Genomic DNA, 27,420 nt, shown 5'->3' on the forward strand with positions numbered 1-27,420 from the left:
GCAAATATTTGTTGTGTATTTTCGGTTTAAAGCTGGCCTCTCCTTGTGCAGGTCGATATTTCTTCTTGACCCTTTTCACACGGTCAAGGTCGCAGATACATGTAATTTGTTGCACATTTGGGTTTGGTTGTTGTTTAACGCCGCACTCAGCAATATTCCAGATGTGTGGCGGTGGTCTTAAATAATCAGGTGTGGACCAGACATTCCAATGATCAACAGCACGAACAAAGATGGCCATCCGATCGCCTCTTACGACAGACATGAGTTACTGTTGATCAATTCTAACCTGGATCTCCACGGGTCCGCCCATTTTGGAGAGCTGATGGCGAAATACTGTGTTCTAAGCGTTCGTTTGTTATGACAGTGGCCTCGCTATGGACACTTTTATCTATATCCGCATGTGTATGGACCGATGGCACCTGAAATTAATGAGTTTGGAAATCAGTGTTATATCATGGTGGCAATAAGTGGGTGACATGATGTACTTTGTTAGCAGCCAATTGGCAAAAGACTGAACAGCGAGTGAGAGGCTTTCAGCAACACTAAAGGAACACTACGGAGGAGAGCCCCAGAAATAGGCTTCACACATAATACGCATGTTAGGAATCCATCCCGGGGCTTCGGCGTGACAAGCGATCGCTTTAACCACTTGACTAGCCAACATCCCCAACTGAACAGCGTAATTCTTTTAACTTATTCTGTCAAGGTCTCTGATGTTCCAATTGACAATGTCACTGAGAATGCCGAACTCAACTGGTACTTCGTGGTAGTACTTCTTTATCTCAAAAAACACGTATGATGTACGGTACACTAACAACCAGCCTCTCAAATAACACGTATGATGTACGGTACACTAACAACCAGTCTCTCAAATAACACGTATGATGCACGGTACACTAACAACCAGTCTCTCAAATAACACGTATGATGCACGGTACACTAACAACCAGTCTCTCAAATAACACGTATGATGTACGGTACACTAACAACCAGTCTCTCAAATAACACGTATGGTGTACGGTACACTAACAACCAGTCTCTCAAATAACACGTATGATGTACGGTACACTAACAACCAGTCTCTCAAATAACACGTATGATGTACGGTACACTAACAACCAGTCTCTCAAATAACACGTATGATGTACGGTACACTAACAACCAGTCTCTCAAATAACACGTATGATGTACGGTACACTAACAACCTGTCTCTCAAATAACACGTATGATGTACGGTACACTAACAACCAGTCTCTCAAATGACACGTATGATGTACGGTACACTAACAACCAGTCTCTCAAATAACACGTATGATGTACGGTACACTAACAACCAGTCTCTCAAATAACACGTATGATGTACGGTACACTAACAACCAGTCTTTCAAATAACACGTATGATGTACGGTACACTAACAACCAGTCTCTCAAATAACACGTATGATGTACGGTACACTAACAACCAGTCTCTCAAAAGAACGTTTTTACTGAAAAATGTTCATAGTAAATAAACAATAATGTAATTAGATGGAGCCCTGAGATTTTATCCATTTCCTGACACTAAGGAAATCTAGACTTCCCACATTTTCTTACTTACGCGGGCTTTATTGGATGTATTTGCTTCAGGGTCTGTACAGACTAGATGTAAGGAAATCATTGATGTTTCGCGAATGCCGTTTGGGCCCAGGAACATGAACAAACATCGACAGTATATCAACCCATACTCCCCTCGTGACCCTTGAACAGTTTATATTATATCTGACGATGACAATGGTAAAATTATATCCCCGTACAGTAAATACACGTAACTGCAACATCATCAGCAATGATGATCCCCCTGCGATCACCCCACGTCGTCACCGTGTCCGCCAGCTGTGTATTACTTATAACACCGTTCTCCTTACATTTAGTCTCAGTTAGTTTAGTTAATTTATTTTTGAATATTCATCTCCAAAAGTAGCTGAAAGGGCCTAAAAGTATTCTGAGGCTGAGGCAATCTTGACCTGCTCGGTCATACTAGGCTTCAGTAGGGCTTCTTATTTAATTTATTGGCCCGGGAGGCAGACCTTCCTCTAATGTACACACACGTCTCTCTTTACTACGTCCTCGGTCACCAAGATATCACATTTCAGCAACGGGGACTCTGTCAGCAGTGTGACAATACTTAATTCCTCCATCACCTCTCTTCTCACGTATTTCTCTTCAGGGGGGAGGCGGGAGACTGTCATTCACCCCACTATTTTCAACGAGAACATCAGATATGCGATAGCGTTTAAATTGATACTCAGTCCGTGGTTGTATTTTCACATTGGGACAAAACCATGAATCAGCTGAAGATCAAATCATGGAATGTGGACGAATTTGGCGTAATGTGGACGATTGTGGCGTTACAGAGAAATTATAGTTTTATTCCAGTGTGCCCTGTGATAAGGAATGTTGCGGTTGTTATGCCGAAGAGACGCTAAGTCCAAAGTTTCTGTATTTTAACACCTAATGTCACCAAAGGTATCCATTGGTGATTCGTGATTTTCACGAATATGTTGCATTTTATGCCCTATGTCCTATGCTTTAGCAGATAATCGGAAATGGTTAATGTGTCAAAGTACCACATGACCATTGTGAACAAAAAGGGGGAGAATTGGAGAATGAAAAATTCCACTTTGTTTCATTTACGGCTTTTCCATTGTAGAAATGGTGGGGCGGAAGGAAATGGAACAATTTTAGAACTTTGAAATCATAACGTATAGTAAAAGCGAGGCAGTTCAGAGCTAAGCAGATATATAACCTTTTCACATGTCATAAGCTTTTTATACAAGAGTGGGTGAGTTTAGTTTTACGCCGCACTCAGCAATATTCCAGTTATATGCCGGCGGTCTGTAAATAATCGAGTCTGGACCAGACAATCCAGTAATCAATAGTATGAACATCGATCTACGCAATTGGGATACTATGACATGTATCAACCACGTCCGCGAGCTTGACCACCCGATCCCTTTAGTCGCCTTATATAGCAAGCATGGGTTGCTGAAGACCTACTCTACCCTGAATCTTCACGGGTCTTTTATACAAGACACAAGTTATTTATTGTGCGGATGTTCCATGTAGGAACGATGACAACAATCAATAAAGTACATAAACAAGATATGTAATAAGTCAGAGTAACAATGCATTATACTAATACGAGTGTATATAGTGGCCTAGAGCAATCTTGAGATCTCCTTTATTTGTTTGAAACTGTATATATGATATAGTAAATTATTATTAATTATATGTGGTCCAGTAACGCAAATTGATTCTAATCATGATACAGAGCTCTCCGTCTCTCTGACAGCTGTAAACATGGTTGGTGATTAACATTTCGAGGCTGCATATAATAAGCACACCATGACACCGTCACGGTATTACATAAAAGCACTCATACCACGAACAGATGGCCAGTGACAAGCTCAAGCCTCCTATCTTTACCGCCTTGGGGCTAAATTGAAGGCTGATCTCTCTGTGACCTGTCACCTCTGACCTCGTAGCTCAGTCCTCTAAGAAATAGTGTAGTTTCTTCTTAAAACCAGTATGGCTTCGCAACGGAATGTCGTCCTCGCAATGGATGGAAGCAACCACTCTATGTACGCCTTTGACTGTAAGTAATGCAATCTTTATATGTACCTCGATACAAGCTTGTACTGGGATGCAATAAGGGTGTAACAGTATATTTTGTAACATGTGCGTGTGAGTGTACATGCGTAACACAACCCACACCACCCATGTGCTGTTAAATATGCAGACATGAAAGTGAGTGAAAAGTCAGCGAACATGCCATTTGTCATCATCATCGACCCTTGCTGCTTAATCTGAAACTTAATATATAAAATTGCATTCATTTCTCAACGGTGCGAGGAGCATTTGGTATTTAGATATATAACACATCTGACAGACAATTCGATATAGCATATCAGCTGAGTCGAGTCGGTTTGGAATTTCGAAGTAGACAGTTTGTAGAAGAACACCAAATGAATATATATAGCTAGCTTGAAATATGAGAAGGGCATGAGTATAAGCCTACGTTCGATGTACCAACTGCAAACATAACATGACCCGGTTTTTGAAAGCCGTGCTGTAATTTAAGGCTGTATTGAATGCGCATGGATGTATAGTAATTCTACCATTTAAAAACGTGCATCTTTGTAAGTGCATAGTACTAAGGACGCCAGTTGTTGTTTTTTTAGTTAAATTATTAAATATAATCTCAGAGACTTGTGCAAGTCTACATTCACCCCAACGTGAGTCCTACAGTAGGACAGGATTTAGCATTCTCTAACGTTGACTGTCAATACCTGTCAATTTTGAAACCTGATTGCTGCAGTATTAGGCATGTGATGGTGGTATTCTATTAAATCGCGCCTGGATTAGACAGTCCAGTGATTGATATTAAGAGCAACGTTTTGTGGGTATATGACACAGGTTCAACCATGTCACCGATCCTGAATACACGTTCAGCACCGGTGAAGATCCGGATTACTGTTCGTATGCAGTAGCCTATTATTGTCGTAAGAAGCGACGAACAGGATTGGGGGGTCAAGCTTGCTGACCTGGTTAACACATGAGCGATACTCATGATGTTGATCACTGGATCATCTGGTCCAGACTCATAGTTAGAGTGAGTGAGTGACTTACTATTTAACGTCACATCGGCAATATTTCAGCCATATCGTGACGAGAACCATTAATACAGAGATGCCAACCCCATCTGCTTCAAATAGTATTCATCACAAATAAAAATAGTATTTCAGAGACAAAAATAGTAACACACTCATCTCAACACATGTGTCCAACTGTTTGACTAACCTGTAACAAATTGTAATGTTACTGTAACTTAAACAGGCCTTGACATACTTTCATCTACGGTTGTCTGCAATGTTAACGATGTTTCACGGTGTATTCCATATGGTTTTGACAAACTGGTTGCAAAAGTTATATACGCAAGTAAATCTGCCGATAAACGAAGCTGTATTTCTGTCTTTATTTACGAGACAAAAAATACGTGTAGACAAATAATTAAAAATCGTACTTATTTACTACATGGTCGTAACATCGTATTTTCACCCCAGAATTCGTAACAAATACGACTTTTTCGTTACGGTTGGCATCTCTGTTAATATTATACATAATAGTGAATGGTAAAAACTTGTCAACGAAAGACAGTAAAACAGATAGATAACCACAGACAGATATTTAAAATTAGCAATTAAATCTAAAACAGTTTAACTACAGAGGACGATACAATATAAAAACGGGCTATAGACCGCCAGCAACTGAAGGTAGATCACCATACCAGGGTCCATGGGGACTTACAGTACCTTTACTACCTACTTGGGCCCCAGTTGCATTAAAAACCTTACACCATTGTTGGAAAGTTTAGCCAAATTTTGAAAGAACACATATACTACGTTTAAAATGGGGTAAGCAAAAATTAAACTCTGAAAGTTTTGGGACTTACGTACCCTCTCAGGAGGACAATAATTTTACGATACTTTAACCCCCTTTGACGATACAGCCACTAACAATACCAGTTGCTAATTTATAGTACCAGTCATTAAAATACAACTATCTACAGCACATATTAATCAAAATTAAATTATGAAATCCATTTCTTTTTAAAAAAAAAACATGACCAAATGAGAACTAACAGTGGTAAAAAGATCCTTAACAGTTTTGACATGGAAATATTTATCCCTTGTGATACTCATAGCTGGAATATTGCTGAGTGCGGCGTTGCGGCGTTGCGGTGTTGCGGCTTTGCGGCGTTGCGGTGTTGCGGCGTTGCGGCGTTGCGGCGTTGCGGAGTTGCGGAGTTGCGGCGTTGCGGCGTTGCGGTGTTGCGGCGTTGCGGTGTTGCGGCGTAAAGCAACAAACTAAACCCCACCTTCAGCTGTTGCTGGCGATTTATTCTAACCCAGAATGTTCAATCCCTTTATTCAAAGTTATATTACAGTACCTGCATATATACAAGCACAAGTGAAAGTACATGAGTAGACTTCAATTTGAAAACGAGGTCACTTTCAAACGAAACATGCATACTTGTCTGAGCCTATGAACCTATAAACAGATAAAATGTTATCTAAGTAACCCTAGACATGAGATATGAGTCACATTAACAAAGGTAAACATACACACTACCGCTGAATTTGAATTACAATCTTGTCAACAAGTGGACTCTCAAGACAACCTTGTAAAGGTGAAACCTGCAAGTAGAGCTTGTATAGGTGACATCGACCTGCCCGGATAATATTTGGTTATGTCAAACTCAGACTGTAGAGTAATCGTGTCTCAAAGCATCAACCTGTGAAGATTCGGGGTAGAATAGGTCTTCAGCAACCCATGCTTGCCATAAAAGGCGAATCAGCTTGTCGTAAGAAGCGACTAACGGGGTCGGGTGGTCAGGCTCGCTGGCTTGGTTGACACATGTCATCGGTTCCCACTTGCAAAGATCGATTCTAATGCTGTTGATTGCTGGAATGTGTGATCCATACTCGATTATTTACAGACCGCCGCCATATAGCTGGAATATTGCTGGGTGCGGCGTAAAACTAAACTCACTCACTCACTCAAAGCCAAAGACAGTAGTAGTAGTAGTAGCAGCAGCAGCAGCAGTAGTAGTAGTAGCAGTAGTAGTAGTAGTAGCAGCAGCAGCAGCAGCAGCAGCAGCAGCAGTAGTAGTAGTAGTAGTAGTAGTAGTAGTAGTAGTAGTAGTAGTAGTAGTAGTGGTAGTAGTAGTAGTAGTAGTAGTAAGTGTACACTGAATTGCTATCGACGAACCCGCTTGTGCACGATTTGGTGCTTGTCAAAAATACTCACGTACGATTTTAAAGCAGTATTTTCCATTGTGATAAGAATATTGTATCTTTCTTTGGTTATTCAAGCCACAGGTTCACTTAAAAAATCATTGGAAATATTGTCTTATTAGGGCAACGTATGAATTATTAAACATTCGTTGTGCGTCTGACAACTCTTATATTCTGCACTACTCGACAGAGAGTGTGTATGGTTTTACGCCGTGTGTAACAATATTCCAGCGATATCACAGCGGGGAACACTAGAAATGGGCTCCATTTGTGGTCCATTTGTGTTTAAACAGGGTCTTCGGCGCAACGGCGGAACGCTTTAACCAATAGGCTACGGTGCGTGCAGTTATGTGATATGGAACCTGACCTTTGAGGAGCGAACGCTTTAACCATTAGGCTACGGATAGTGCAGTTATGTGATATGGACCCTGACCTCTGAGTCATTAGGCTACGGATAGTGCAGTTATGTGATATGGATCCTGACCTCGGAGTCATTAGGCTACGGATAGTGCAGTTATGTGATATGGACCCTGACCTCTGAGGAGCGAACGCTTTAACCAATAGGCTACGGTCCGTGCAGTTATGTGATATGAACCCTAACCTCTGAGGAGCGAACGCTTTAACCAATAGGCTACGGTCCGTGCAGTTATGTGATATGGAACCTGACCTTTGAGGAGCGAACGCTTTAACCATTAGGCTACGGATAGTGCAGTTATGTGATATGGACCCTGACCTCTGAGTCGTTAGGCTACGGATAGTGCAGTTATGTCATATGGACCCTGACCTCTGAGGAGCGAACGCTTTAACCAATAGGCTACGGTCCGTGCAGTTATGTGATATGGACCCTGACCTCTGAGGAGCGAACGCTTTAAACAATAGGCTACGGTCCGTGCAGTTATGTGATATGAACCCTGACCTCTGAGGAGCGAACTCTGTAACCAATAGGCTACGGATAGTGCAGTTATGTGATATGGACCCTGACCTCTGAGGAGCGAACTCTTTAACCATTAGGCTACGGATAGTGCAGTTATGTGATATGGACCCTGACCTCTGAGGAGAGAACGCTTTAGTCACTAGGCTACACTGCCTTGCCGTCCGTACCTACAGTATGCCCTAAGTAGACAGCGAAACAAAAGGGTTCATAGGTTAAATAAAATTAACTCAAACCATTGTATGTCTGATTCCAGGGTGGGGCGGTGGGGTAGCCTAGTGGTTAAAGCGTTCGCTCGTCACGCCGAAGATCCGGGTTCGATTCCCCAAATGGGTACAATGTGTGAGGCCCATTTTCTGGTGTCCCCCGCCGTGATATCGCTGGAATATTGCTAAAAGCGGCGTAAAACCAAACTCACTCACTCACTGATTCCAGGGTACTTGGAGAACATCCATAAGGCTCATGACCACGTTATCATTGTCCACTGTCCGGAGTATCATGCAGTCATGCAAGCACGTGAGTATTCATCGTACAATCCGGACGCCACGTGCGAATCATTGTGTCAGAAATTCAATTGTTGTTTTTCATTTGTATTTGTATATTCTTAAGCACATGTTCATGATATAGTCGGGATCGTACAATGGACTTTGCTTATAGCAGAGTTTGGTTTAAGGACGTGGGCAGGTTTTTGCGCTTCCGTTTATACATACTCACACGCACAAGAAACGCAATTTTTTTATCCAAACAGGAAACAAACTCGGAACCCTAAATCGATATGAGTGAAGCATTATAGAGGTATGAATAATATTTGTTGCGTTGTGGAAGGGACGAGTAAAAACACTTCAATAGCAGGAATCACCAAAACGCATCATATTAATGAAAATGTGGGTATCATGCATACACTTCACTTAAAATCGAACATGGACGAATTGTCACCACCATTGGTGGGTATGAGGCTGCACAAAAGTTGGGCCTATCACAAGCGCGTATTGTCAAGTTTAACCCAAATTGAAAGAAACCAGGCTATAGGACGTTTGGAAGCTTGAATGTGTGTCCAAAATGTTGTCCGTTATTTGGTCGTAAACATAACCACGATTCACCAGCATCGATACAATGCTACACACAGACCACAGATGACCTTCTCTGGAGCGGTCGCCTTAGGTCACCACCCCTCGACAAGATCGGCACATTTACGGTCAACACCAGAGAGATCCGTTATTGTCACCCCATTTACCTGTCGAAAACTTAATGTCATCAGTCTTGGTAGCCAGTGAAATGCCTTCACTCTTTTTTTCATCTATCTGACCATCTGACCCTGTTTGTATTTCTTGTGTATAATATTGAAAATTACATACATATATTCTTTATACTTTACTTACGTTACTTATGCGTATATTTGTGTTCGTATGCCAAAAAGAAAAAAAAGAACACGCTCACTCTCTCACTCACGCACATACACACATGCACGCGGTCACAAACTCAAGCACATACACTCACACAGTCACTGAATCTGAATACGTGACTGTGTATATTAAATTAGGAAGGTCATTCGACAGAGAAGTTACACAACACCTCCGAGGGCCGTGCTCTTAACTATTAGTTATCTAACTCTCTTATACAATAGGTCCTAACGACACAGTGTCATGGGAAGGTCATCCACATGGACGCAGAGAAAATATCTGCAACGAGAATAGTTAATATACTGCCTCCACGTCACACGACATGATTACCCATAATTCAGTGTAGTAGCAGTGTACATTATACAACGGAAACTATGTGACTCGCATAATTCAAATGGCTCGGGCAAAGCCATTATCGTGATCATGTAAGACTTAGTTATATGGGAGAGCCGGAGATGTAACACGTTTGAGATCGGCGTGGTGTACTCCTATATGAAAGATCACAATCGGGGTGAATTTGAAATTCGTATTCATAGGCTGCGGTTTAAACTGATCTTTAGCAACCTTGATTGTCGTAAGAGGTGGCTAACGGGATCGGGTGGTCAGGCTCGCTGATTTTTTTCATGCATGCACGCAGCAGCGTAAATTGATGCTCAAGCTGTTAGTCACTGGGTTATCTCGTCAAGTTTAGCTGTAACATTAGGGTTAACAGACATACATACAAATCAAGACATACTGACTCAGCAATATTCTCGCTATGTGGCGGACGTGTGTAAGAAATCGAGTCTGGGTCAGACAATCCAGTGATCAACATCATGAGCATTGATCTACGCACCCGATCCTTAGTCGCCTCTTACGACAAACATGGGTGGCTGAAGATAAATTCGAACCCCGATTTTCACGGGAGGTTAAGCAATAGTACTTGTTGTTACCTTTCCTGGCGCATTATGGGAACAAAGCAAGGACTTATTGGCTCCGAATCATTACAATTGTCTCTGCGAGTTATCCATGTTAAGGTATATCAGTGGACATACACGGTAAATCGACGTGAGCCAGGACAATTGCAAGCAGTTACACTTTATACTTATTGCATGACGAACACGCTTATAACGAACATAACCGCACAGAGCACTGTTACCTAACCGTACCGGCCACTAACTGTATATTTTAGTCTACTTATGACGACCTACGATACACGACGAACTAAGACACGTGGTTCATTTCAGTTCGTATAAGCGTAGTTTGCTCTTTAACAATATTATTTTTAAAGCAACATCAACCCCTATTTCACCTAAACACGCGTGTTGTTTGTTAACGCTGACAGCGATGGTGTTGGCTGACGTCACGGCAGTGTCAGAGATCATGGCGGAGGAGGAAAAGAAGATCAAGGCGCTGCTAAACAACTTTGGGGAGAAACTCAGGAGCGCTGGGGTAAAACATTAATCATCATAATCTTATCGCGTTTTGTCGTAACTTGTAGGAGTGCTGGTTTGCTTGCTCTGTCGTAATGCAACATAAGACCCAGAATGGCATCACGTGATTCCGATGACATTTTCTTAATTTCTGTTCATAGTTGAATACCGCACTCCGCATATTATAATTGTAATGTATGATGGCGGTCTGCAGTAATCACGTCTGAAGTGAACAGTCCAGTGGATTATGTAATGAACACACACACAGCTGAACACGATGGCATGCAATCAACGGTCAGATTACCTTGTCCATTTAGTCATGGTAGACACAGGTTGCAAAGGACCTATATTCTTACACGGAATCCTCGCGACTGTAAAAATGGCAAGAGCATCTATCATGTTAGTCATCCATGTCACAAGTCTGCCTCGACTCTATTTCTCTCATTCTCTGTCATTTAACACCGCGGTCGGCTACAAATTGTACTGACGTAGATCAGAAAGTACACAACTCGTACCTTCGTATTATTTTCCTAATAGTTAAAAAGCGTTTTCATTATGAGGAAAGTGAGGTGTAGGCAATGTCGACGTCGCAATCAGATACGATGTATACGGTGTTCTTTTAAGCCTACACAATATGTGTGACATGTAAAATGAAATGTTTTTCAAAACATTTACTTTGTATTGTTTGAAAAAAGTCCCAAAACACCAGGTGTGTCTATTTTCTTGTGTGCATCAGTGTATCACTATCAGAGCGGTTTACGCATAGAAGAGGCTGGACCAGTCAAATTAAAATGACATGAACAACGACTCACCTGATACAGGTCATGACTGTCAGATAGCCGCAACACTTCCTGGTCACCGATAATTATTCACGCAATTCTAGAATATTCTAATAACCAGACATAAAGACAGACTTGTCTACATTTCAGATTGGCGGTAAAGTGAAAAGCGTTGGTGGCCAACCAGGGGAGGTTGTGGTGCGGGTTGCCGAGGAAGAGGGCGCGAGTCTCATTATAACAGGCACCCGGGGGAATGGCACCATTCGCCGCACCCTCATGGGCAGCGTCAGCGACTTCATCGTACACCACAGTCACGTCCCCGTGCTTGTGTGTCGCCGGAAGGCGCATGCGCATGAACACTAGACCAAGCAGTTTCCTTCCATTGAGCAGCTGCTGGTGCCAGTGTCTGGAGACAAGATTACCCGGATAATTGACCTGTTCCATGGCTACCAACAAGCAAGCAATTGCCTTCCTATCTGTGGTTTGATTTTCTTAAGACCGCCAAGACACTTTTTTCGCCTTTTATATAATGTCTGGGAGTGTATATATAAAGACCGTGCTCCATAAACTGCCATACTTTAACATAGACCTAGGACACTCACAGCGCTTAGATCGTTTTGTGCATCAGGATGCTAGCTCCTGTTATTCTTTGTTGATCGATAACACTTGAGTTTGCAGACAATGTGGAGTCTGGACCGTATCGAGACAAAAGTGCTAGGACTACCAGGTGCGCTGATGAATTGAAATGTCGATCAGATATTACTTTGCTAACGAATATTGTACAATACATATTACTTGATAATCGCCTTTAATAATTGTAGAAATTTCATTGTGTATTCCTTGGTTTGTACATGCGCTTGGACATGAAATAGACTCCTTTACGAGAGCCAAATCATTGCCGTGGAAAACAAAAAGACTGAACTAGGTATTGTTTACGCTATGAACGCTATGCTCCAGCAATATCACAACGAAGACCCCATAAATTGTTTTTGCACATGGCATCCATGCATGTTTCAAGATAACGAAATTACTTTCTAAAGGCCCAATTTGGTAATGAAACAGGAGGTCAGTGCCATTACATAACGTGTATCGTTATTTCTTTCCGTCAGTATATTCAGGTTTGTACTCGTACCGGACCAGACTTTTTATTGGTACATAATGTTTGAAATATACCTCTGTAACATACCATCAGTATATATTTCTTTAACTGGATCATATTCAGAATGTATAAATGGAGATATAGCGAATAAAATAACATACATATATGTCAAGCAACAGCAGCAAAACACCATGGGAAATTATTCAGATCCCTTGATTGTCATTCATATGTAAAATGAAACTATATTTTGTCACTTCTTTGTCCGTAACTAGTGCCCCATGTTTCGACCTGGCCGCGTTTCACAAAGCAATCTAAGTGCTAAGACCACCGTGTCCCCTACAGTTTACTTTGACTTACGACAGTCGTAGCTACAAGAACGCTTTGTGAAACCAGGCCCGGATCGGTACCGCCTCCAACAAAGTACGCCTCGGAGCCTAGGTGTGTAAGGAGCCTTACTTCTTCTTTGGTGTGTCAGATTTACGTTGCCAGGAAACCGAACATGATGTCGGCCTTAGAGTTCGATTCGTGCATTTCATAAAAATCAGTCGATATGATCGTTGTCTTATTGATAAACAATTTACTGTCGTTCAGTTATATTGACAGCACGTAAGCATTGCAGTGTCAGCATAAGTGGCACGCTGTGATTACAACTCGATAGAAGTTCGACGCATTTTCTTGTTCAGGTGAGGAGTGTGTAAGAGACAGGTGTCACGCGGCCACGTCAGCACCGACCAATCATTAATGTTATAGTCTCTTTGCGGTGAAAACGTACCGGTGAATTTCACTTTAAGCAAAAACGTAAATGGAAATAAGTAAAATTAAGATTGCGAATCGTCATAATTCTGCCTTGTCAATTGAACAATTAAGTACATTTATGCACACTGCAGGATTAAGGTTTACTACTGGGTGATTGAGCTTTGCTCCAAGTCTGTACAGAATGCTAAACCAATGGGTATTTAGTAATTATACCCTTCAAATTGAGTGAGTGAGTTAGTTTTACGCCGCACTCAGCAATACTCCAGCGATATGACGGCGGTCTGTAAATAATCGAGTCTGGACCAGACACTCCAGTGATCAACAACATGAGCATCGATCTTCGCATTTGGGAACCAATGACATGTGTCAACCAAGTCAGCGAGCCTGACCACCCGATCCGGTTAGTCACCTCTGACGACAAGCATAGTCGGCTTTTGTGGCATTTCCTTCAAAGAGCTTGATTACATAAGCGAACAGTTATCCAAGGACGCAAGTCTGTTTTTTCTTATAGTTTTTCTTAAGAAATGATCATGTGCACTCCAACCTTTTCATGGTTGAGACTTGTCCAAGTCTAGGGTGAAACCAACGAGCATGCGTATTTTTCATGAAACTAACGGAGACATTTGTGTACACCGAGGATACCCGTGTCCAGTCAACCAAATCGGGCGATGACATGAAGACGTTGACCTTGAACATTCTCTGGGTGATGAGGCGGTCGTCTTCAAAGGGGTTTAAAACTAACCTCACCTCCTTCGACTGAACTGAAACCTGGAACAGAGTTGAAAATATCCAGATACCGTTTCCCGGGGATAAATATTATGAAAACATACGACATTGGAAGCTATCTAAACCAGCACTCATCGGGACTGAAGAGATAATCCAGTTTAGGCAGCGTGTCGGATTACAGAGCTGATGATAAATGTACAAGCCACAGATGGGTCTGAGATTCAATTATTCGGTTTCGTGGCTTCATTCAATTGTATTTAACACATACAACGTATGTGAAATATACCGATACACCTGAAGATAGCTAAAAGTCATATTCTTTCTTCCGGGGTCTGTATGACAAACAAGCATTAATGATTCACTAACCGAACCCTCCAGTCTCCGTGCTTATTAAATGAGTGAGAATTTTACTACGGATCGGCATTATTTTAGCCATATAGCGACTCAGTGATACGTGACACTCTGGGTGCATCTGGGTACGAGGGGATATCAAAAAGTAGTGAATCTATCTATATTGTCGATGTCCAATGTTTGTCAAGTTTCCATCTTTTTTTAAAAAAGAATCATTAGCAAAACCATTTCCAAAGTTTCACATATGTGGGTAATGTGGTTCACGAGAGATGAATCATCACAACACATTGGGGAATAATATTTGTAAAATAATTGCAGAAAAAGAAAACGATATGTCAATTGGTACCTTTTATAATGGTATGTCCTCAGATAATATCCTATAAATTTCTTCAGAGTGGTATTGGATGAATTCCCATCATAATCAAGAGCAAAGATTTAGATCGCTTGATTTAGATTTAGACGGACTGTTTTTCAAGGACACTCCCATTTTGATCTTTCAAAAACATTGTGTCCAAATATTCCAGCTGGCACTTTTTTAAATATATTGGGGCTGGCACTTGTCTGACCATTCCGTATTTAGTTTGAACCCTTGGCATCTTGTCTGAATGGTGAAAACATTAGAATCAGTTACGTCCTTATCATTACGTCATCTGGAAGTGTGTGAGGGGTGTCCTAAAAAAAATCTTTCAGTGAACATGAAAGGGGAGGTCACTTTAACAGGGGGCTGTAATTTCAAATTGGTTTTTCATGCACCTTAGTTTCTAAGTTTGATTCTAGAAGACATCTACCTATCTCAAACACAGAAAATGCTTCTTTCACATTTTGTTTCCTGAAGTTTGTGATGCATTTATTGCAGATTTTGCGTTCTTGGGCGTTACCAAGAAAAAAATCAAAGGATGAATCATAGCAAATCAGTTTGGTTGAGGTTGACAAATATTTATGTGGAAACATGACACATAAAAACAGTTGCATTCATATCAATGTCTGGATGGGGCTCAATACTTTTTTATATCCCCTTGTAGCCTAGTTGTAACGCTTTCACTCGTCACGCTGAAGATCCGGGTTCGACTTCACACATGTGTACAATGTATGAAGCCCATTGTGTGATGGTGTCTCCCGCCATGATATTGCTAGATTATTGGGAAAAAATTAAACTTACTCACGCACGAGTTCCATGCCACTGGTAAAGCTTCACAGTTAAGACCATCATGATCAAATTTAGATCTTGCTCCCACGGCGCTAAAACCCAGTCCACTGAAAATTCAACACCATACGGCTGATCAGAAGCTTAAACACTCACTGAGCCCTACAGCAAGCCACGACTCCTGGGATTCAGACTCTTTGGAGAAGCCGTTAAGTGCGTCTAATTTAGCAATCAGCAAACACCGAGCATTTGAACCATCGTTGACCCCAGCTATGTCAAATCTCGTGTTAGCATCCAACTCCGGCCACACATCATCCTGTCTCACTGCCCATAATCCACATTATTTCCCATTTTGTCTTTCCGCCCTAAATGAAGCAAGTTTATTTTTCCCCACGTTAATGGGTCTGTTAATTTGTTACTGTCAAAAATATATTTATTCAGGGACTAAGCGTTAGTATGGCCCATGTACAGGACGATCTAGATGCCAGCGTTTTTCGGACCCCAGACTCTCTGTGTCCATTACAAGTTAGTAAAACAAACACACTAACTAAATGTTGTAACCCCGGTACAACTGAAGTCGCTCGCTTTTTTTCTAGTTTAATTACACTATCGATTAGCTCAAATGACAAGGGACCATTTGTCCGATCGATTGGTAACCTGCATCTGTTACATGCCAATAATTCACCCATCCCCATGGCAGCTGTACATCTGCTGTGGCCGAGGTTGCGTGCAGCTATAAAATATTTATATTTTCGTACGACTACCGTAAATAACGGTTAATATAAATGGGATTGGGCTGAAGAAGAATCCAAAGACGTTGTAAAATTTGGATCAGATATTTATGGTGGCGTTGACTGTAGAAAACGTCGTTGTAGGCGCAGGACTGTAGCTAAAGAAGCTGACAGTCTAAGTAAACTTATCCTCAGTACTTTTCGCTACACTTCACTACTGAGTCTAACAAAACCTTATAGGAGGTTGCGTCAGGTAACCTTGGAGACTGGCCAATCAGAACACAGCTTACCAAATCGCGAAAGTGCACATTCGCACATACCTTTTGAACTTTTTATCTCGTAAAGGTTCGTACCCGAACGATTCCGAATGCTATTTAGCGTACGCTCGTTCCCGGGTGATGCACACGGCGTACGTACTGCCATGACAACGGTGAGTGAACAGTCGCTGAAAATAGTGTTTTGGGCAACATTCAAGGATGTTATCTTGTGGAAATATTAGCTAATGGTAACCATGTCAACAGAGACCCCAAAGCGTATACACTGCAGGTCAACTAAATGTGTTATATGTGGAGTTTTGTTTGTGGAGAGATCTGTGTCAGTGACCGGAATATTTTGAAAGTCCCTCCGATCCCTAAACAGTAGCCGTTGTCCGATCGGTTGAATCTGTTTAACCGTCTCGCGTTTGATTGGACGGTCATTGGTCGCTCAAAGGTGACCTGACGCGATCTTCTACTAGGTTTTGTTAGACTCAATGGTAGAGTGTAACGAAATACACTGAGACTAAGTTTACTTAGACTGAAGAAATTGACGACGTGACATAGTAGCGGTAGTACTAGAAGTAGTGGTAATGGTAGTAGTAGCAGCAGTAGCAGCAATATTAGAAGTAGTAGTGGTAGTGGTAGTAGTAGAAGCAGCAGCAGTAGTATTGGAAGTAGTGGCAGTGGTAGCAGTAGTATTAAAAGTAGTGGTGGTGGTAGTAGTAGTAGCAGCAGTAGCAGTAGTAGTAGTGGTAGTAGACTAACCATTAGTCTCAGAATATAAATGATTGTAACAAACAGACCCATTTACATTGCGAAGGAGCCCCATGGGGGCCACGGGAAGTCTACACTTGCTTCATTTAGGGCTTTAGCATTTCAAGAAGAGCTAGGATGTAGTGAACGTCATGTGGCTCAGGGACTAGAGGTAGTAGTAGTAGTAGTAGTAGCAGTAGTAGTAGTAGTAGCAGCAGCAGCAGCAGCAGCAGTAGATATTTACAGTAGTAGTGGCATTTCCGTTGCTTTGTGACATGGCTTGTCGCATCTGCACACAATTCTACTGAGCTAACGATGGTAGCCTGTGAATATTACGGTCACTGGCAAGAAAGGCGATCAGAAAGAACAAGGTTATAAGTAAATGTGAAAAAGAAAGCAGAGTGAGTGAGTGAGTGAGTTTAATTTTACGCCGCACTCAGCAATATTCCAGCTATATGGTGGCGGTCTGTAAATAATCGAGTCTGGACCAGACAATCCAGTGATCAACAACCTGAGCATCGATCTGCGCAATTGGGAACCGATGACATGTGTCAACCAAGTCAGCGAGTCTGACCACCCGATCCCGTTAGTCGCCTCTTACGACAAGCATAGTCGCCAGTTATGGCAAGCATGGGTTGCTGAAGGCCTATTCTACCCCGGGACCTTCACGAGTCAAAGAAAGCAGACCCAAAACAAAACAAAGAGCTGTCCTAGATCTAGTAGAGGTGGATGTTGCAAATTTTGTAAAACATGTAGTTGCAATAACATTTAATATATCAGGCTCTATGAGAAGGTACATTGGTGACTTGATACCGTACGTATGGACAAACGTGCCGGACACCCCATCCCTGCTAACCTGAAAGTCACCCTGCCACCAACACTGCATTGCCAAACAGGATAGTTCAAATTATCAAAGTTCAATTATAAAAAATATGTCGTCAGTAAGAAAAATATTTTGGTACCTTGCATATCTGAATTTTACTGTAAGCTTAAACATTACCACGTGCCAACAACATCGTTACATTTAAGAATGGCCTAATCTGCCTATCACATTACGTGACCACGAGCATCCCCTGCAATAATAAGCCTTGTTTATGCATAAACCGTCCATGGAACCAAAGATACGTTTGTAGACAATCAGCAAGAATTATCTGTAAATGGTAACGATTTTTTGGGTAGAGTACGGTAGCTGCGTGACCTCTGACCCTTTCATTCAGCCTGACCTATTTGCGCAGTGATCGCTGCCGATTCCTTTGACGGTACAATATTCACAGACAGTCTTGTTCCGTCGAAGACAGGGAAGATGGCAGAAGCTTCACACGAAAGAACAGTTGTCGTAGCTATGGACGGGAGTCACTTCGCAGCGTATGCTTTCGAATGTAAGTTAGAATGTTTTTTTTTATAATAATTTCATGCATCGATCAGTTTTGCGTCAGTCGCTGTGGAGCGTGGTGCCGTGCTCAGCTCTTCATTTATCAATAATATCCGCCGATGGACACCCAGTAGTTATTTATGAATGACATAAGATATGCATCTGCAGTCAGTGGTTGTCATTTTAAAATGAAGTTAATCTATAAGCACTGTACTGTCAAAATTTTCACAAAACACTTGCATTTCAGTTTTGTTTTGCCCGGGAGGTGAAGGACGCCTCACCGGTGATCAGAAAATCTCCATCCCATGATATTTGATGTTTGTGAAAGCATGACTTGCATGGAATGGTATCTGCGCCCTTTCATTGATATATGTATCTCATGAATAGTTCAATATTATATTTTACCAACATAACAGAGACGAAATATCAGATTAAGGTTGTACATATTATTCATAAATATATCTAAAGTAAAATTTAGTCCCCAGAGATCTTATATTCCGTCCACTGTTGTAAGTGATCGGTGAGTGACATATGTGTTATTTGGTTGTTTGTTTTGTTATTTAACGTTGCACTCAGCAATATTCCAGCTGTATGGGCTTTGTGAGTGAGAGTATGTTTCTTCGAGGTTTTTAGCATTGTATATAAATGGTTATACTCCATTCTATAATTACAGGTAAATGTTGTGAAAACGTATCCAGTATATCCACAGAGTAAAATGAGTATCATGTTTATAGCACATAAATCTAAATATGGAACTATAAAAAGAGTGGTGAGACAGTTTACTTTAATGCCGCGTGTAGCACTATTCCAGCAATATCATTGGGAACACCAGAAATGAGATCAACACATTGTGCCCATGGGCCAGGATATTAGGCATGAAATTGAAAAAAAAAATAGCAGAAAGCTGAATTTTTCAGGAAAGCTTCAGAACATCATTAAGTGCATTAAGTGCACTTTTAAGTAGAAAGTTCTGCAAATTCTACCGTGTGGGACCCGTGAAGGTCCCGGGATAGAATATGCCTTCAGCAAGGGGACTATGCTTGTCGTAAGAGGCGATTAACGCGATCGGGTGGTCAGGCTCGCTGACTTGGTTGACACATGTCATTGGTTCCCAATTGCGCAGATCGATACTCATGTTGTTGATCACTGGATTGTATAGTCCAGACTCGATTATTTACAGACCCCCGCCATATGCTGTAATATTGCTGAGTGCGGCGTAAAACTGAACTCACTCACTCACTCTACCGTGTGGCATTTTCAAAATGGCCGTCAAATTCTTTCAAATGATTATACACACAGAGATTTTGTCAATAATTATGCCATGTGATATATCAAATGGCAGCTCATCTCACAAGGAATCTAATTTGATATCATGCATGAACCTGCTATTTGTGTCTAATGCTTCTGGCCGACCATGTGGACAACACAGGTCGTCGGCCGGACCGGAGAACGCGTTACCCACAAGACTACCCAAACTCCCGTTTCACCCAGCGAATGTCTAAGGGGTAATACCAAACCAATGCACATTAACACGATTTCAGTGATTCTAAATGGGGAATACACACCGGTCTTGCATCGCATCATATACCACCTGTCAGATTCTAAGGGGAATACTTTCGTGTCTTGTGAGACAAGACAAATTGATTTTTACTATCATAGCTATATGATGCTACTAAGATAGCTGTAAGGCTTTATGAGATCGACATTTTAAAAAGATCGATTACAAAACCAAGTAGAGTCATACATCTTTGATACATTTCAACGGCCTATTCACGTCACCTCACTTCCGTAAAACATACTTGTTTATTCATGGAAACCACTTCTTGCTTGAAACAATTTCCACCTGACCTAACATAATAATGATCTTTCATGCCACACATGCATTAATAAGAGCAATTTTCATTGCCCGTTCCTCGTTCATTTCTAAAGATTGCGTGCATTGGAAACAATAATTTAATCACGGATAAATGTTTGGATAGACAGACTGACTGTCTGAGTTTGGCTTTACGCCACTCTGAGCAATATTCCAGTAACATCACGGCGGCGCACACCAGAAATGGGTTTCACACATTGTACACGTGGGGATTCAAACCCGGCTCTTCGGCCTGACGAGCCGCTCCTATTTTGATAGAACAACCAACCAAAATACTTTATTCTGCAGGGTACATGGACAATGCATACCGGAAGACGGATTATGTTATTTTCGTCCACACGCCCGAGTTCCACAACGTCGTGTGTTCATCTTCAAGTAAGTACACGTTTACCATGTATTTAATGCTTATTTGGTCCAAACGACACCGGACCCGTGAAGGTCCCGGGGTAGAATAGGCCTTCAGCAACCCATGCTTGCCATAACTGGCGACTATGCTTGTCGTAAGAGGCGACTAACGGGATCGGGTGGTCAGACTCGCTGACTTGGTTGACACATGTCATCGGTTCCCAATTGCGCAGATCGATGCTCAGGTTGTTGATCACTGGATTGTCTAGTCCAGACTCGATTATTTACAGACCGCCACCATATAGCTGGAATATTGCTGAGTGCGGCGTAAAACTAAACTCACTCATTCACTCACCCAAACGACACCGGTTTACATTAGCTGCCGGGTCGATGTCAGACTGGATGATTCATTATCAGGTATGAAGAATTTTTCAGTGGCATTTGTCTTTGAAGATAATTCTGCTTTTACCAAGTGCCAAATAAGTTATTCTAGTTCAGTTCGTCCGGTTTGGGAGACACTAAGAACTTCTTAATGTTGAATTTTCCACAGTTTGCTTGTATATTCTAGGGCGTTGAAGAAATGTGAATTGCAGTTACGTCTACTTATTACTTAATTCTAGATCTGTTGTGTAGCACTCGACAATCGTCAAGCTGAACCTGAATGAATAATCGGGTGTCGACCAGAGAATTCAGGAACTGACATCATGAAAGTTTTCGAAGCTCTTTCAAAGCTAAGATAACCTTAAGTGCCATAAATTAACATTACCTTACGACTGTCTTAGCGCTAAGATAGTCGTAAGTGCCATACCTTAACATTACCTTACGACTGTCTTAGCGCTAAGACAGCTTCGAAAATCAGGGTCCAGGATCTCCATGGATCTCGTGTAATGGGTGACACTTCTGCATAAGATTGGCTGACTCAGCATTTGAATAGCTACTGGCCAAATGCTAGCTGATTGTGAATCGGACCAGTAATATATTGATAAAGCTATCCTGACTGGTTAGCTGAAAATACCAGATAATTTGTTCTTTATTTAATATACAGGAAATGATTATGTCAGTTAATAAAAAGTTAAAAATCAGTCCGAAAAAGTCTCTTGAGACTATTAATCTTTTGTCACACGAAGATCGTTAATAGCAAAGAGGTCAAGAACCATTGCAGTACAAATGTCACATATGTCTTCAGTTAGCAAATATCACACCAGTTCTGACCCATGTGCATTTTGATATTGATATTTTGCAGGGCCAGTGAAGTGTGATGAGAGCTAGCGACATTTTCACTTAACAAGCCATCCTGGCCAGTGACTTTTCAAAATTAATTCAGACACTGAGTTGACTTAGCTGTCTACAGCCACCCTACTTTAGATTTGGGGCTAGAATTTGTCGACAGCATACTCGACTTAAAGAATCTTGTAAAGTCAACATGGGTAGAATAGGCCTTCAGCAACCCATGATTGCCATAAAAGGCGACTATGCTTGTCGTAAGAGGCGACTAACGCGATCGGGTGGTCAGGCTCGCTGACTTGCATGACACATGTCATCGGTTCCCAATTGCGCAGATCGATGCTCGTGTTTTTGGTCACTGGATCGTCTGGTCCAGATTCGATTATTTACAGACCGCTTCAACATAGCTGGAATATTACTGAGTGCGGCGTAAAACTAAACCCACTTACTCACTGTAAAGTCAATAACTTGGTAGATGCGTGTCGCGGTACTCCATTTGCTCAGGTGGATGCTGATAACGTCACTAACTTGATTATCTTGATTATATTGATAACCTGAGCGGTGTGGAGCAATGGCTGCATGGTCTTTACATCATACAGGTGGACTATTACTAAATGGGCGTGAAACAGAAAACAGGTACAGCTCACTCATTCATTCGTTTATTCGTAATACACACATCTCCCCAGTGACCCAACAACTCGCTCAGGTCTGTCTGCAGGGCCCCTTGTAAATGGCGCGATTCGCGTGTGATTTGTAGGCAGAGAGCCAGGTGTAACAGCAGGCTGAAGAGACAGGTTTATAGCTGACAATTCTGAGTACCTACATGATGCATAGACATGCACGTATAAATGCACATTGTAAATGCGCGTTCCTGTTTCCAGGTACGGACTATGCGGATCCCACGAGCAATGTAGTGATGGACATGTACCGAGCTGAGCAAAAGAAGGCCAGAGAACTCGTACAGAGTCTGGGACAGCGTTTGAAGGACGCTGGGGTAAGGGTTTTTTACCTTGGACGAGGAGGGAGGGGTTTTAGTTTATGGTTGGGTTTGGTTGTTTGTTTAAGACCTCATTCTGCAACAGCCCTGCTCTATGGCGGCGGTCTGTAAAAATAATCGAGTCTTGTTCAGTGATCAACAGCATGAGCATCGGTCTGCAGGTGGGATTCGATGACATGTGTCAACGAAGTCAAAACAAGAATGGGTTGCTGAAGACCAGTGATAACCCGTAACCTTCACGGGTCGTGGAAGGAAGGAAGTCATGGTTAACTGAAAAAGATTCATTTGTGTCATAAACAGTAGACTACGTTCGTGACGATCACGCTTAAATAACAAAATAACGGATCGATTGGAAAGTATCATGGTCATGACGTCACGCTGTATGCTGATTTGTGTATAACGAACCAGGGTTATATCGAACCATAATTAGAGGTCCCTCTGAGTTCGTTATCCAATTTACTGTAACAAAATGTGATCTGGTTATGTTCTATTAAGATGAACGTGCAGGCTGTGTTTTGACCATGAAGTGTATTTTGCTACCTCGTGAAGGACAACGCTGTAGAACGATTGTGTCAGGTAGAGGCTTGGCGGTTGGAACAGGCACTTATCAGCAGAGATAATCAGATAGCAACAGTACAATGGGAGATTATCGAGCAATCCCGACGTCCAAGTATATAGCAATGCATGGTTTAAATATTTTACATCGTACTTGACTTGGTTTTCAGGTTAGTGGGAGGGTCAGGTGTGAATCAGGGTTCCCCGGCCAAGCGATTGTAAAGGTTGCTGAGGAAGAGCAGGCAGCGTTCATCGTGACGGGGTGTCGCGGGCAGGGCACAGTCAGACGGACATTAATGGGTAGCGTCAGCGACTACATCGTCCACCACTCTCACGTGCCTGTTGTCGTTTGCCGTCATAAAGGTCACTATACCAAACACGACTTTCACTCCTCCCACAAGAAGAACTGACGAGAAGACAAATGAATGTTTTTAACATCGAAGCACGCACATCGAATTGAAATGTACACCTCTGGCGTTCTTGCACAATCAGTTTCCCAAACAGTTGTCCAGTGTAAGTCAGAAACAGAAGGATGACATAACACTGGAATATCGAGGGTGTTTTGTCGTAGAGTGTGCATTTGGAAAGCAAGAAGAAGCTGTCAATCCACAATCCATGGGAGTTCGCGGCAAGAAAATTTTCTAGTAGTTCATTTCGCACTGAGGAAGTGAGTGAAGCATTTTCTCTAAAATAATTTTGAGGGACCACTAACGAATGTAAATAACAAATGCATTTGTGTCTTCTTTGACGTTGTCCTAGGCCAAATGCTAGAAAAATCCCTATCTTTTAGGATCTCCTGCAACAGTGTTATCCAGTAATTAGTATGACACTTCCCACCCTCCATAAATTTTGTTGATATGGAACAAGCCACAGGATGTATCAGGTTACTAAACACAAAGTGCACTAAGGTCCACGTGTTAATAGCTCAGGTGTTCAACTTGGTCAACATACGCAGGAACATATTACCGGATTTTGATGCTTTCACTACATCTGGCCTAGGAGTAGACAGGCATTCTAGGAGTTGAGAAGATGGGGAATGACGACAATTGTATGGATATCCAACTACTTTATTCTGTATCTATATAGGCGACATTCCGAGTCAGATTCTAAGGTCGTTGTCAAGCATGTGTCGTGACGTCGCCTATACAAAATACAGGAGTTGTATTTGCACGTAACATAAGATGCATTTGTGGCTACTTATGACATGCGGTCGTTTCTTGGCGCCTTTTAGGAGAAACCTAACAGCACATCGAATAAATGTACTCATCGAATGGGAATAATATATATATATATATATACTTACAAGCTATTGGTTTCAAAACCATTTTCCGTTTTCCGATCAAATGACACAGCATTCTTTGGGGTGGTATGTCAAACCCTGAGTCTTATTGTAACGAATGTGGCGAAAATGCATCCAGGCTGTAGTGCTTTTTGTTCGTGTGTATTGTTTGTAGACTTTGTTAAATGTACAAGATGCAGTGAAGTGTTGCTTAATTGAGCATATCGCAAGCAAGTTTTTTTCCCTGACATTCCCAACCGTTATCGTTTCATGGCATATCATGCGCTGTACACTCCCTAGTCAGTCCAAGAACTGGATAGCCCATCTTTTTGTGATAAAAGTTCTTCTGGATCCAAAGTGGTCTTTGACTTCGGCGGAATCGTATTTTAGTCTATTCCGGCCTCACGAACGTGCATAGTATACAGTATAATGTATACCAGGAAAAGGTAAATGCACACAGAATACTCAGTCTGACAATGGCTATTGCAATTGGAAAAAACAGAAGTGCTCAGCATGCTTTCCAAGCTTATATACCAAACCGATCGCGGAACGTTTCCGTTTGTGAAGTGTTTAAAGAAGTTTGTTTACGTGTTATGCAGTATTTTTCATGTATTTACGTACTTTAAAAATCTTCGTCTGTGACTGTTTTGTGTTTTTCGCATTCATATCAAACGTTACCATTCAATAGCTCCAACACTGGCTTCTGTCCATTTCAGCGATCTAATAATGAATGGTTCATGGTTACCGAGGAACATTCTGTAGCCATTGTTATCAAATTAAATGATCTCTCACGTCATCATGCTAGCAACAGAATTAACGTTGTACTCAGACTGTTTAATACACGTTGCCTTTCTGCCAGTACCATGCGGTATATCAACCATCGAAATAGCATTAACTTGACAATTGCCAATACTACGATGGTTACAGTACGTCCACGCTTAGAAGCCGTTGCATAGCAACACAGTGTTCACGCTACGTTCACTTATGCTTATATCGTATTTACACCACGTTGTTTTATTACGATTTTTATCACCTGGTCTATCGGGCTTGAAAAAGTGCAATATGGATTGTATCAGTATTTTATCTATGTTTTTGTTCACGTATACACATTTTAATGAATAAATTTTTAAAAATTCAACCTGTCTGTGCATCATTGCGTCAGTTGTTGACTCATCACAAATGGTACCTTTTTTTGGATTCTGTTTTGACACCATGCAAAGAGTTGAATTTGACGAAAATACATTTTGTTGCAAGTACAACTGTATTGGTATTTATCAAATAACAGTTTTACAAAAGCTACTATTACGTAGCGATGAACAATTTCCTTTCTTACAAACGTAAACGATATTTTCCCTCGGTGTGTAATAACACTATGTACCCTGTTCCCACCCGTACGGCTCTAGACCAGTGACTGCATTCATAAAACATATCACTGTTGTTGTTTACTAACATACTGTCTGAAGCTCGTACTTTGGGTTCGCAGATTATTGACTTGCCTACCTTACATCTTAATACTCTCAGCGGCCAATGTCCATATAAAAGGGCGGTTTGGTGGCCTAGTTCCTAAAGACCCGAGTTCGATTCCGACATAGGTACAACGGGTGAAGCCCAATTCTGGTGTCAACCGTCGTGGTCCTTCCCGAAAATTGCCAAAAGCGGCATAAAACACAAGTCACCCAAACACTGCTCCGTTTGGACGATAGGGTAACGTGCGCATATAAGCACCATTACATTCACTTTGTCACGGGACTGAGAAAATGGCATTTTCACTCGCCATGCGGTACTTAACTAAATATCAATATTGTCACGGCATGCCTGAGAGCTAGTCTGTTAACTAACAAGATGTACTAGACAGTCTGTGTAAATTTATCGTAGCCTGTTCGGATTTCCGACTCTCTACTTCGGTGACCCTCGGTAATTCATAGACATGACACCGTACTAAATATCTGTAACAAGATCACTAATGTAGCGGTGATTTACGATGGGCCATTTTCAGGTATGAACATCACCAAAGACCTAAACTGAATAACGCGCACCTTCTTAACTGATTGCGCCTTGTCACATGACCAAATTCATTAAGGTCGCGGTGACCTTCTGCACACCTGTCATGTTTATGACAAGTTCAGATATCTCTGAAAATATTATGCAAAATTTTACTAAATCAGGTCATCCTAAAGCTATTATGTAACGGCGGCTCATGACACATTAATAGACTCAGAAAAACAGTGAATTAACAAATAATATGCGTTTTCAATTGTACATTTAATGGTGATTCTGTCATTGCAGTAGCATAAAAAGGGGCAGTCGTCACAAGCATCTGAGGATTCGAACCCAAGTCTTGGGGGTGGGGAGGTGGGAGGGGATTCGACCACTTCGATACTTAAACTCTACCCTACGCTCCCCATTCCAATAAATGATTCTTATATTTAAATACTTACGTCATCAAATGTTCAATATATTATGTATTCCTCTCATAAAGTGCACAAATGACGCAAACGTTCCCACTATTCTGTACCATATTTTAAAGTGCTCAAAGCAGCCGTTACACCGATACTGCCCAAACATAAAGGTAGTGCATTATCTACAGCGTGTCTCCATGC

General features: G+C 41.6%; 2 protein-coding genes across 2 annotated transcripts; both read left to right on the forward strand.

The window, feature by feature from the left end:
• Nucleotides 1-3,400: 3,400 nt before the first annotated feature.
• On the forward strand, nucleotides 3,401-13,011 carry LOC137296180 (universal stress protein YxiE-like). The gene is made up of 4 exons (XM_067827892.1): nucleotides 3,401-3,634; nucleotides 8,203-8,283; nucleotides 10,492-10,598; nucleotides 11,509-13,011. The coding sequence occupies exons 1-4, from the start codon at nucleotides 3,568-3,570 to the stop codon at nucleotides 11,719-11,721; spliced, it is 468 nt and encodes a 155-aa protein (XP_067683993.1). The 5' UTR covers nucleotides 3,401-3,567; the 3' UTR covers nucleotides 11,722-13,011.
• Nucleotides 13,012-18,412: 5,401 nt separating this feature from the next.
• On the forward strand, nucleotides 18,413-25,958 carry LOC137297008 (universal stress protein Sll1388-like). The gene is made up of 4 exons (XM_067828951.1): nucleotides 18,413-18,554; nucleotides 20,709-20,795; nucleotides 22,871-22,983; nucleotides 23,712-25,958. The coding sequence occupies exons 1-4, from the start codon at nucleotides 18,479-18,481 to the stop codon at nucleotides 23,949-23,951; spliced, it is 516 nt and encodes a 171-aa protein (XP_067685052.1). The 5' UTR covers nucleotides 18,413-18,478; the 3' UTR covers nucleotides 23,952-25,958.
• The last annotated feature ends 1,462 nt before the right edge of the window (nucleotides 25,959-27,420 follow it).

Source organism: Haliotis asinina, chromosome 9 (genome assembly GCF_037392515.1).
Source record: "Haliotis asinina isolate JCU_RB_2024 chromosome 9, JCU_Hal_asi_v2, whole genome shotgun sequence".
In the NCBI taxonomy this organism is placed as follows: Eukaryota; Metazoa; Mollusca; class Gastropoda; order Lepetellida; family Haliotidae; genus Haliotis; species Haliotis asinina.

Coding starts and splice junctions, on each gene's coding strand:
- LOC137296180 (XM_067827892.1), top strand. CDS start 3,568: ATGGCTTCGCAACGGAATGTCGTCCTCGCAATGGATGGAAGCAACCAC. Junction 3,635..8,202: donor CTCTATGTACGCCTTTGACT/GTAAGTAATGCA, acceptor CACTGATTCCAG/GGTACTTGGAGAACATCCAT. Junction 10,599..11,508: donor AGAAACTCAGGAGCGCTGGG/GTAAAACATTAA, acceptor TCTACATTTCAG/ATTGGCGGTAAAGTGAAAAG.
- LOC137297008 (XM_067828951.1), top strand. CDS start 18,479: ATGGCAGAAGCTTCACACGAAAGAACAGTTGTCGTAGCTATGGACGGG. Junction 18,555..20,708: donor CGCAGCGTATGCTTTCGAAT/GTAAGTTAGAAT, acceptor TTTATTCTGCAG/GGTACATGGACAATGCATAC. Junction 20,796..22,870: donor CGTCGTGTGTTCATCTTCAA/GTAAGTACACGT, acceptor TCCTGTTTCCAG/GTACGGACTATGCGGATCCC.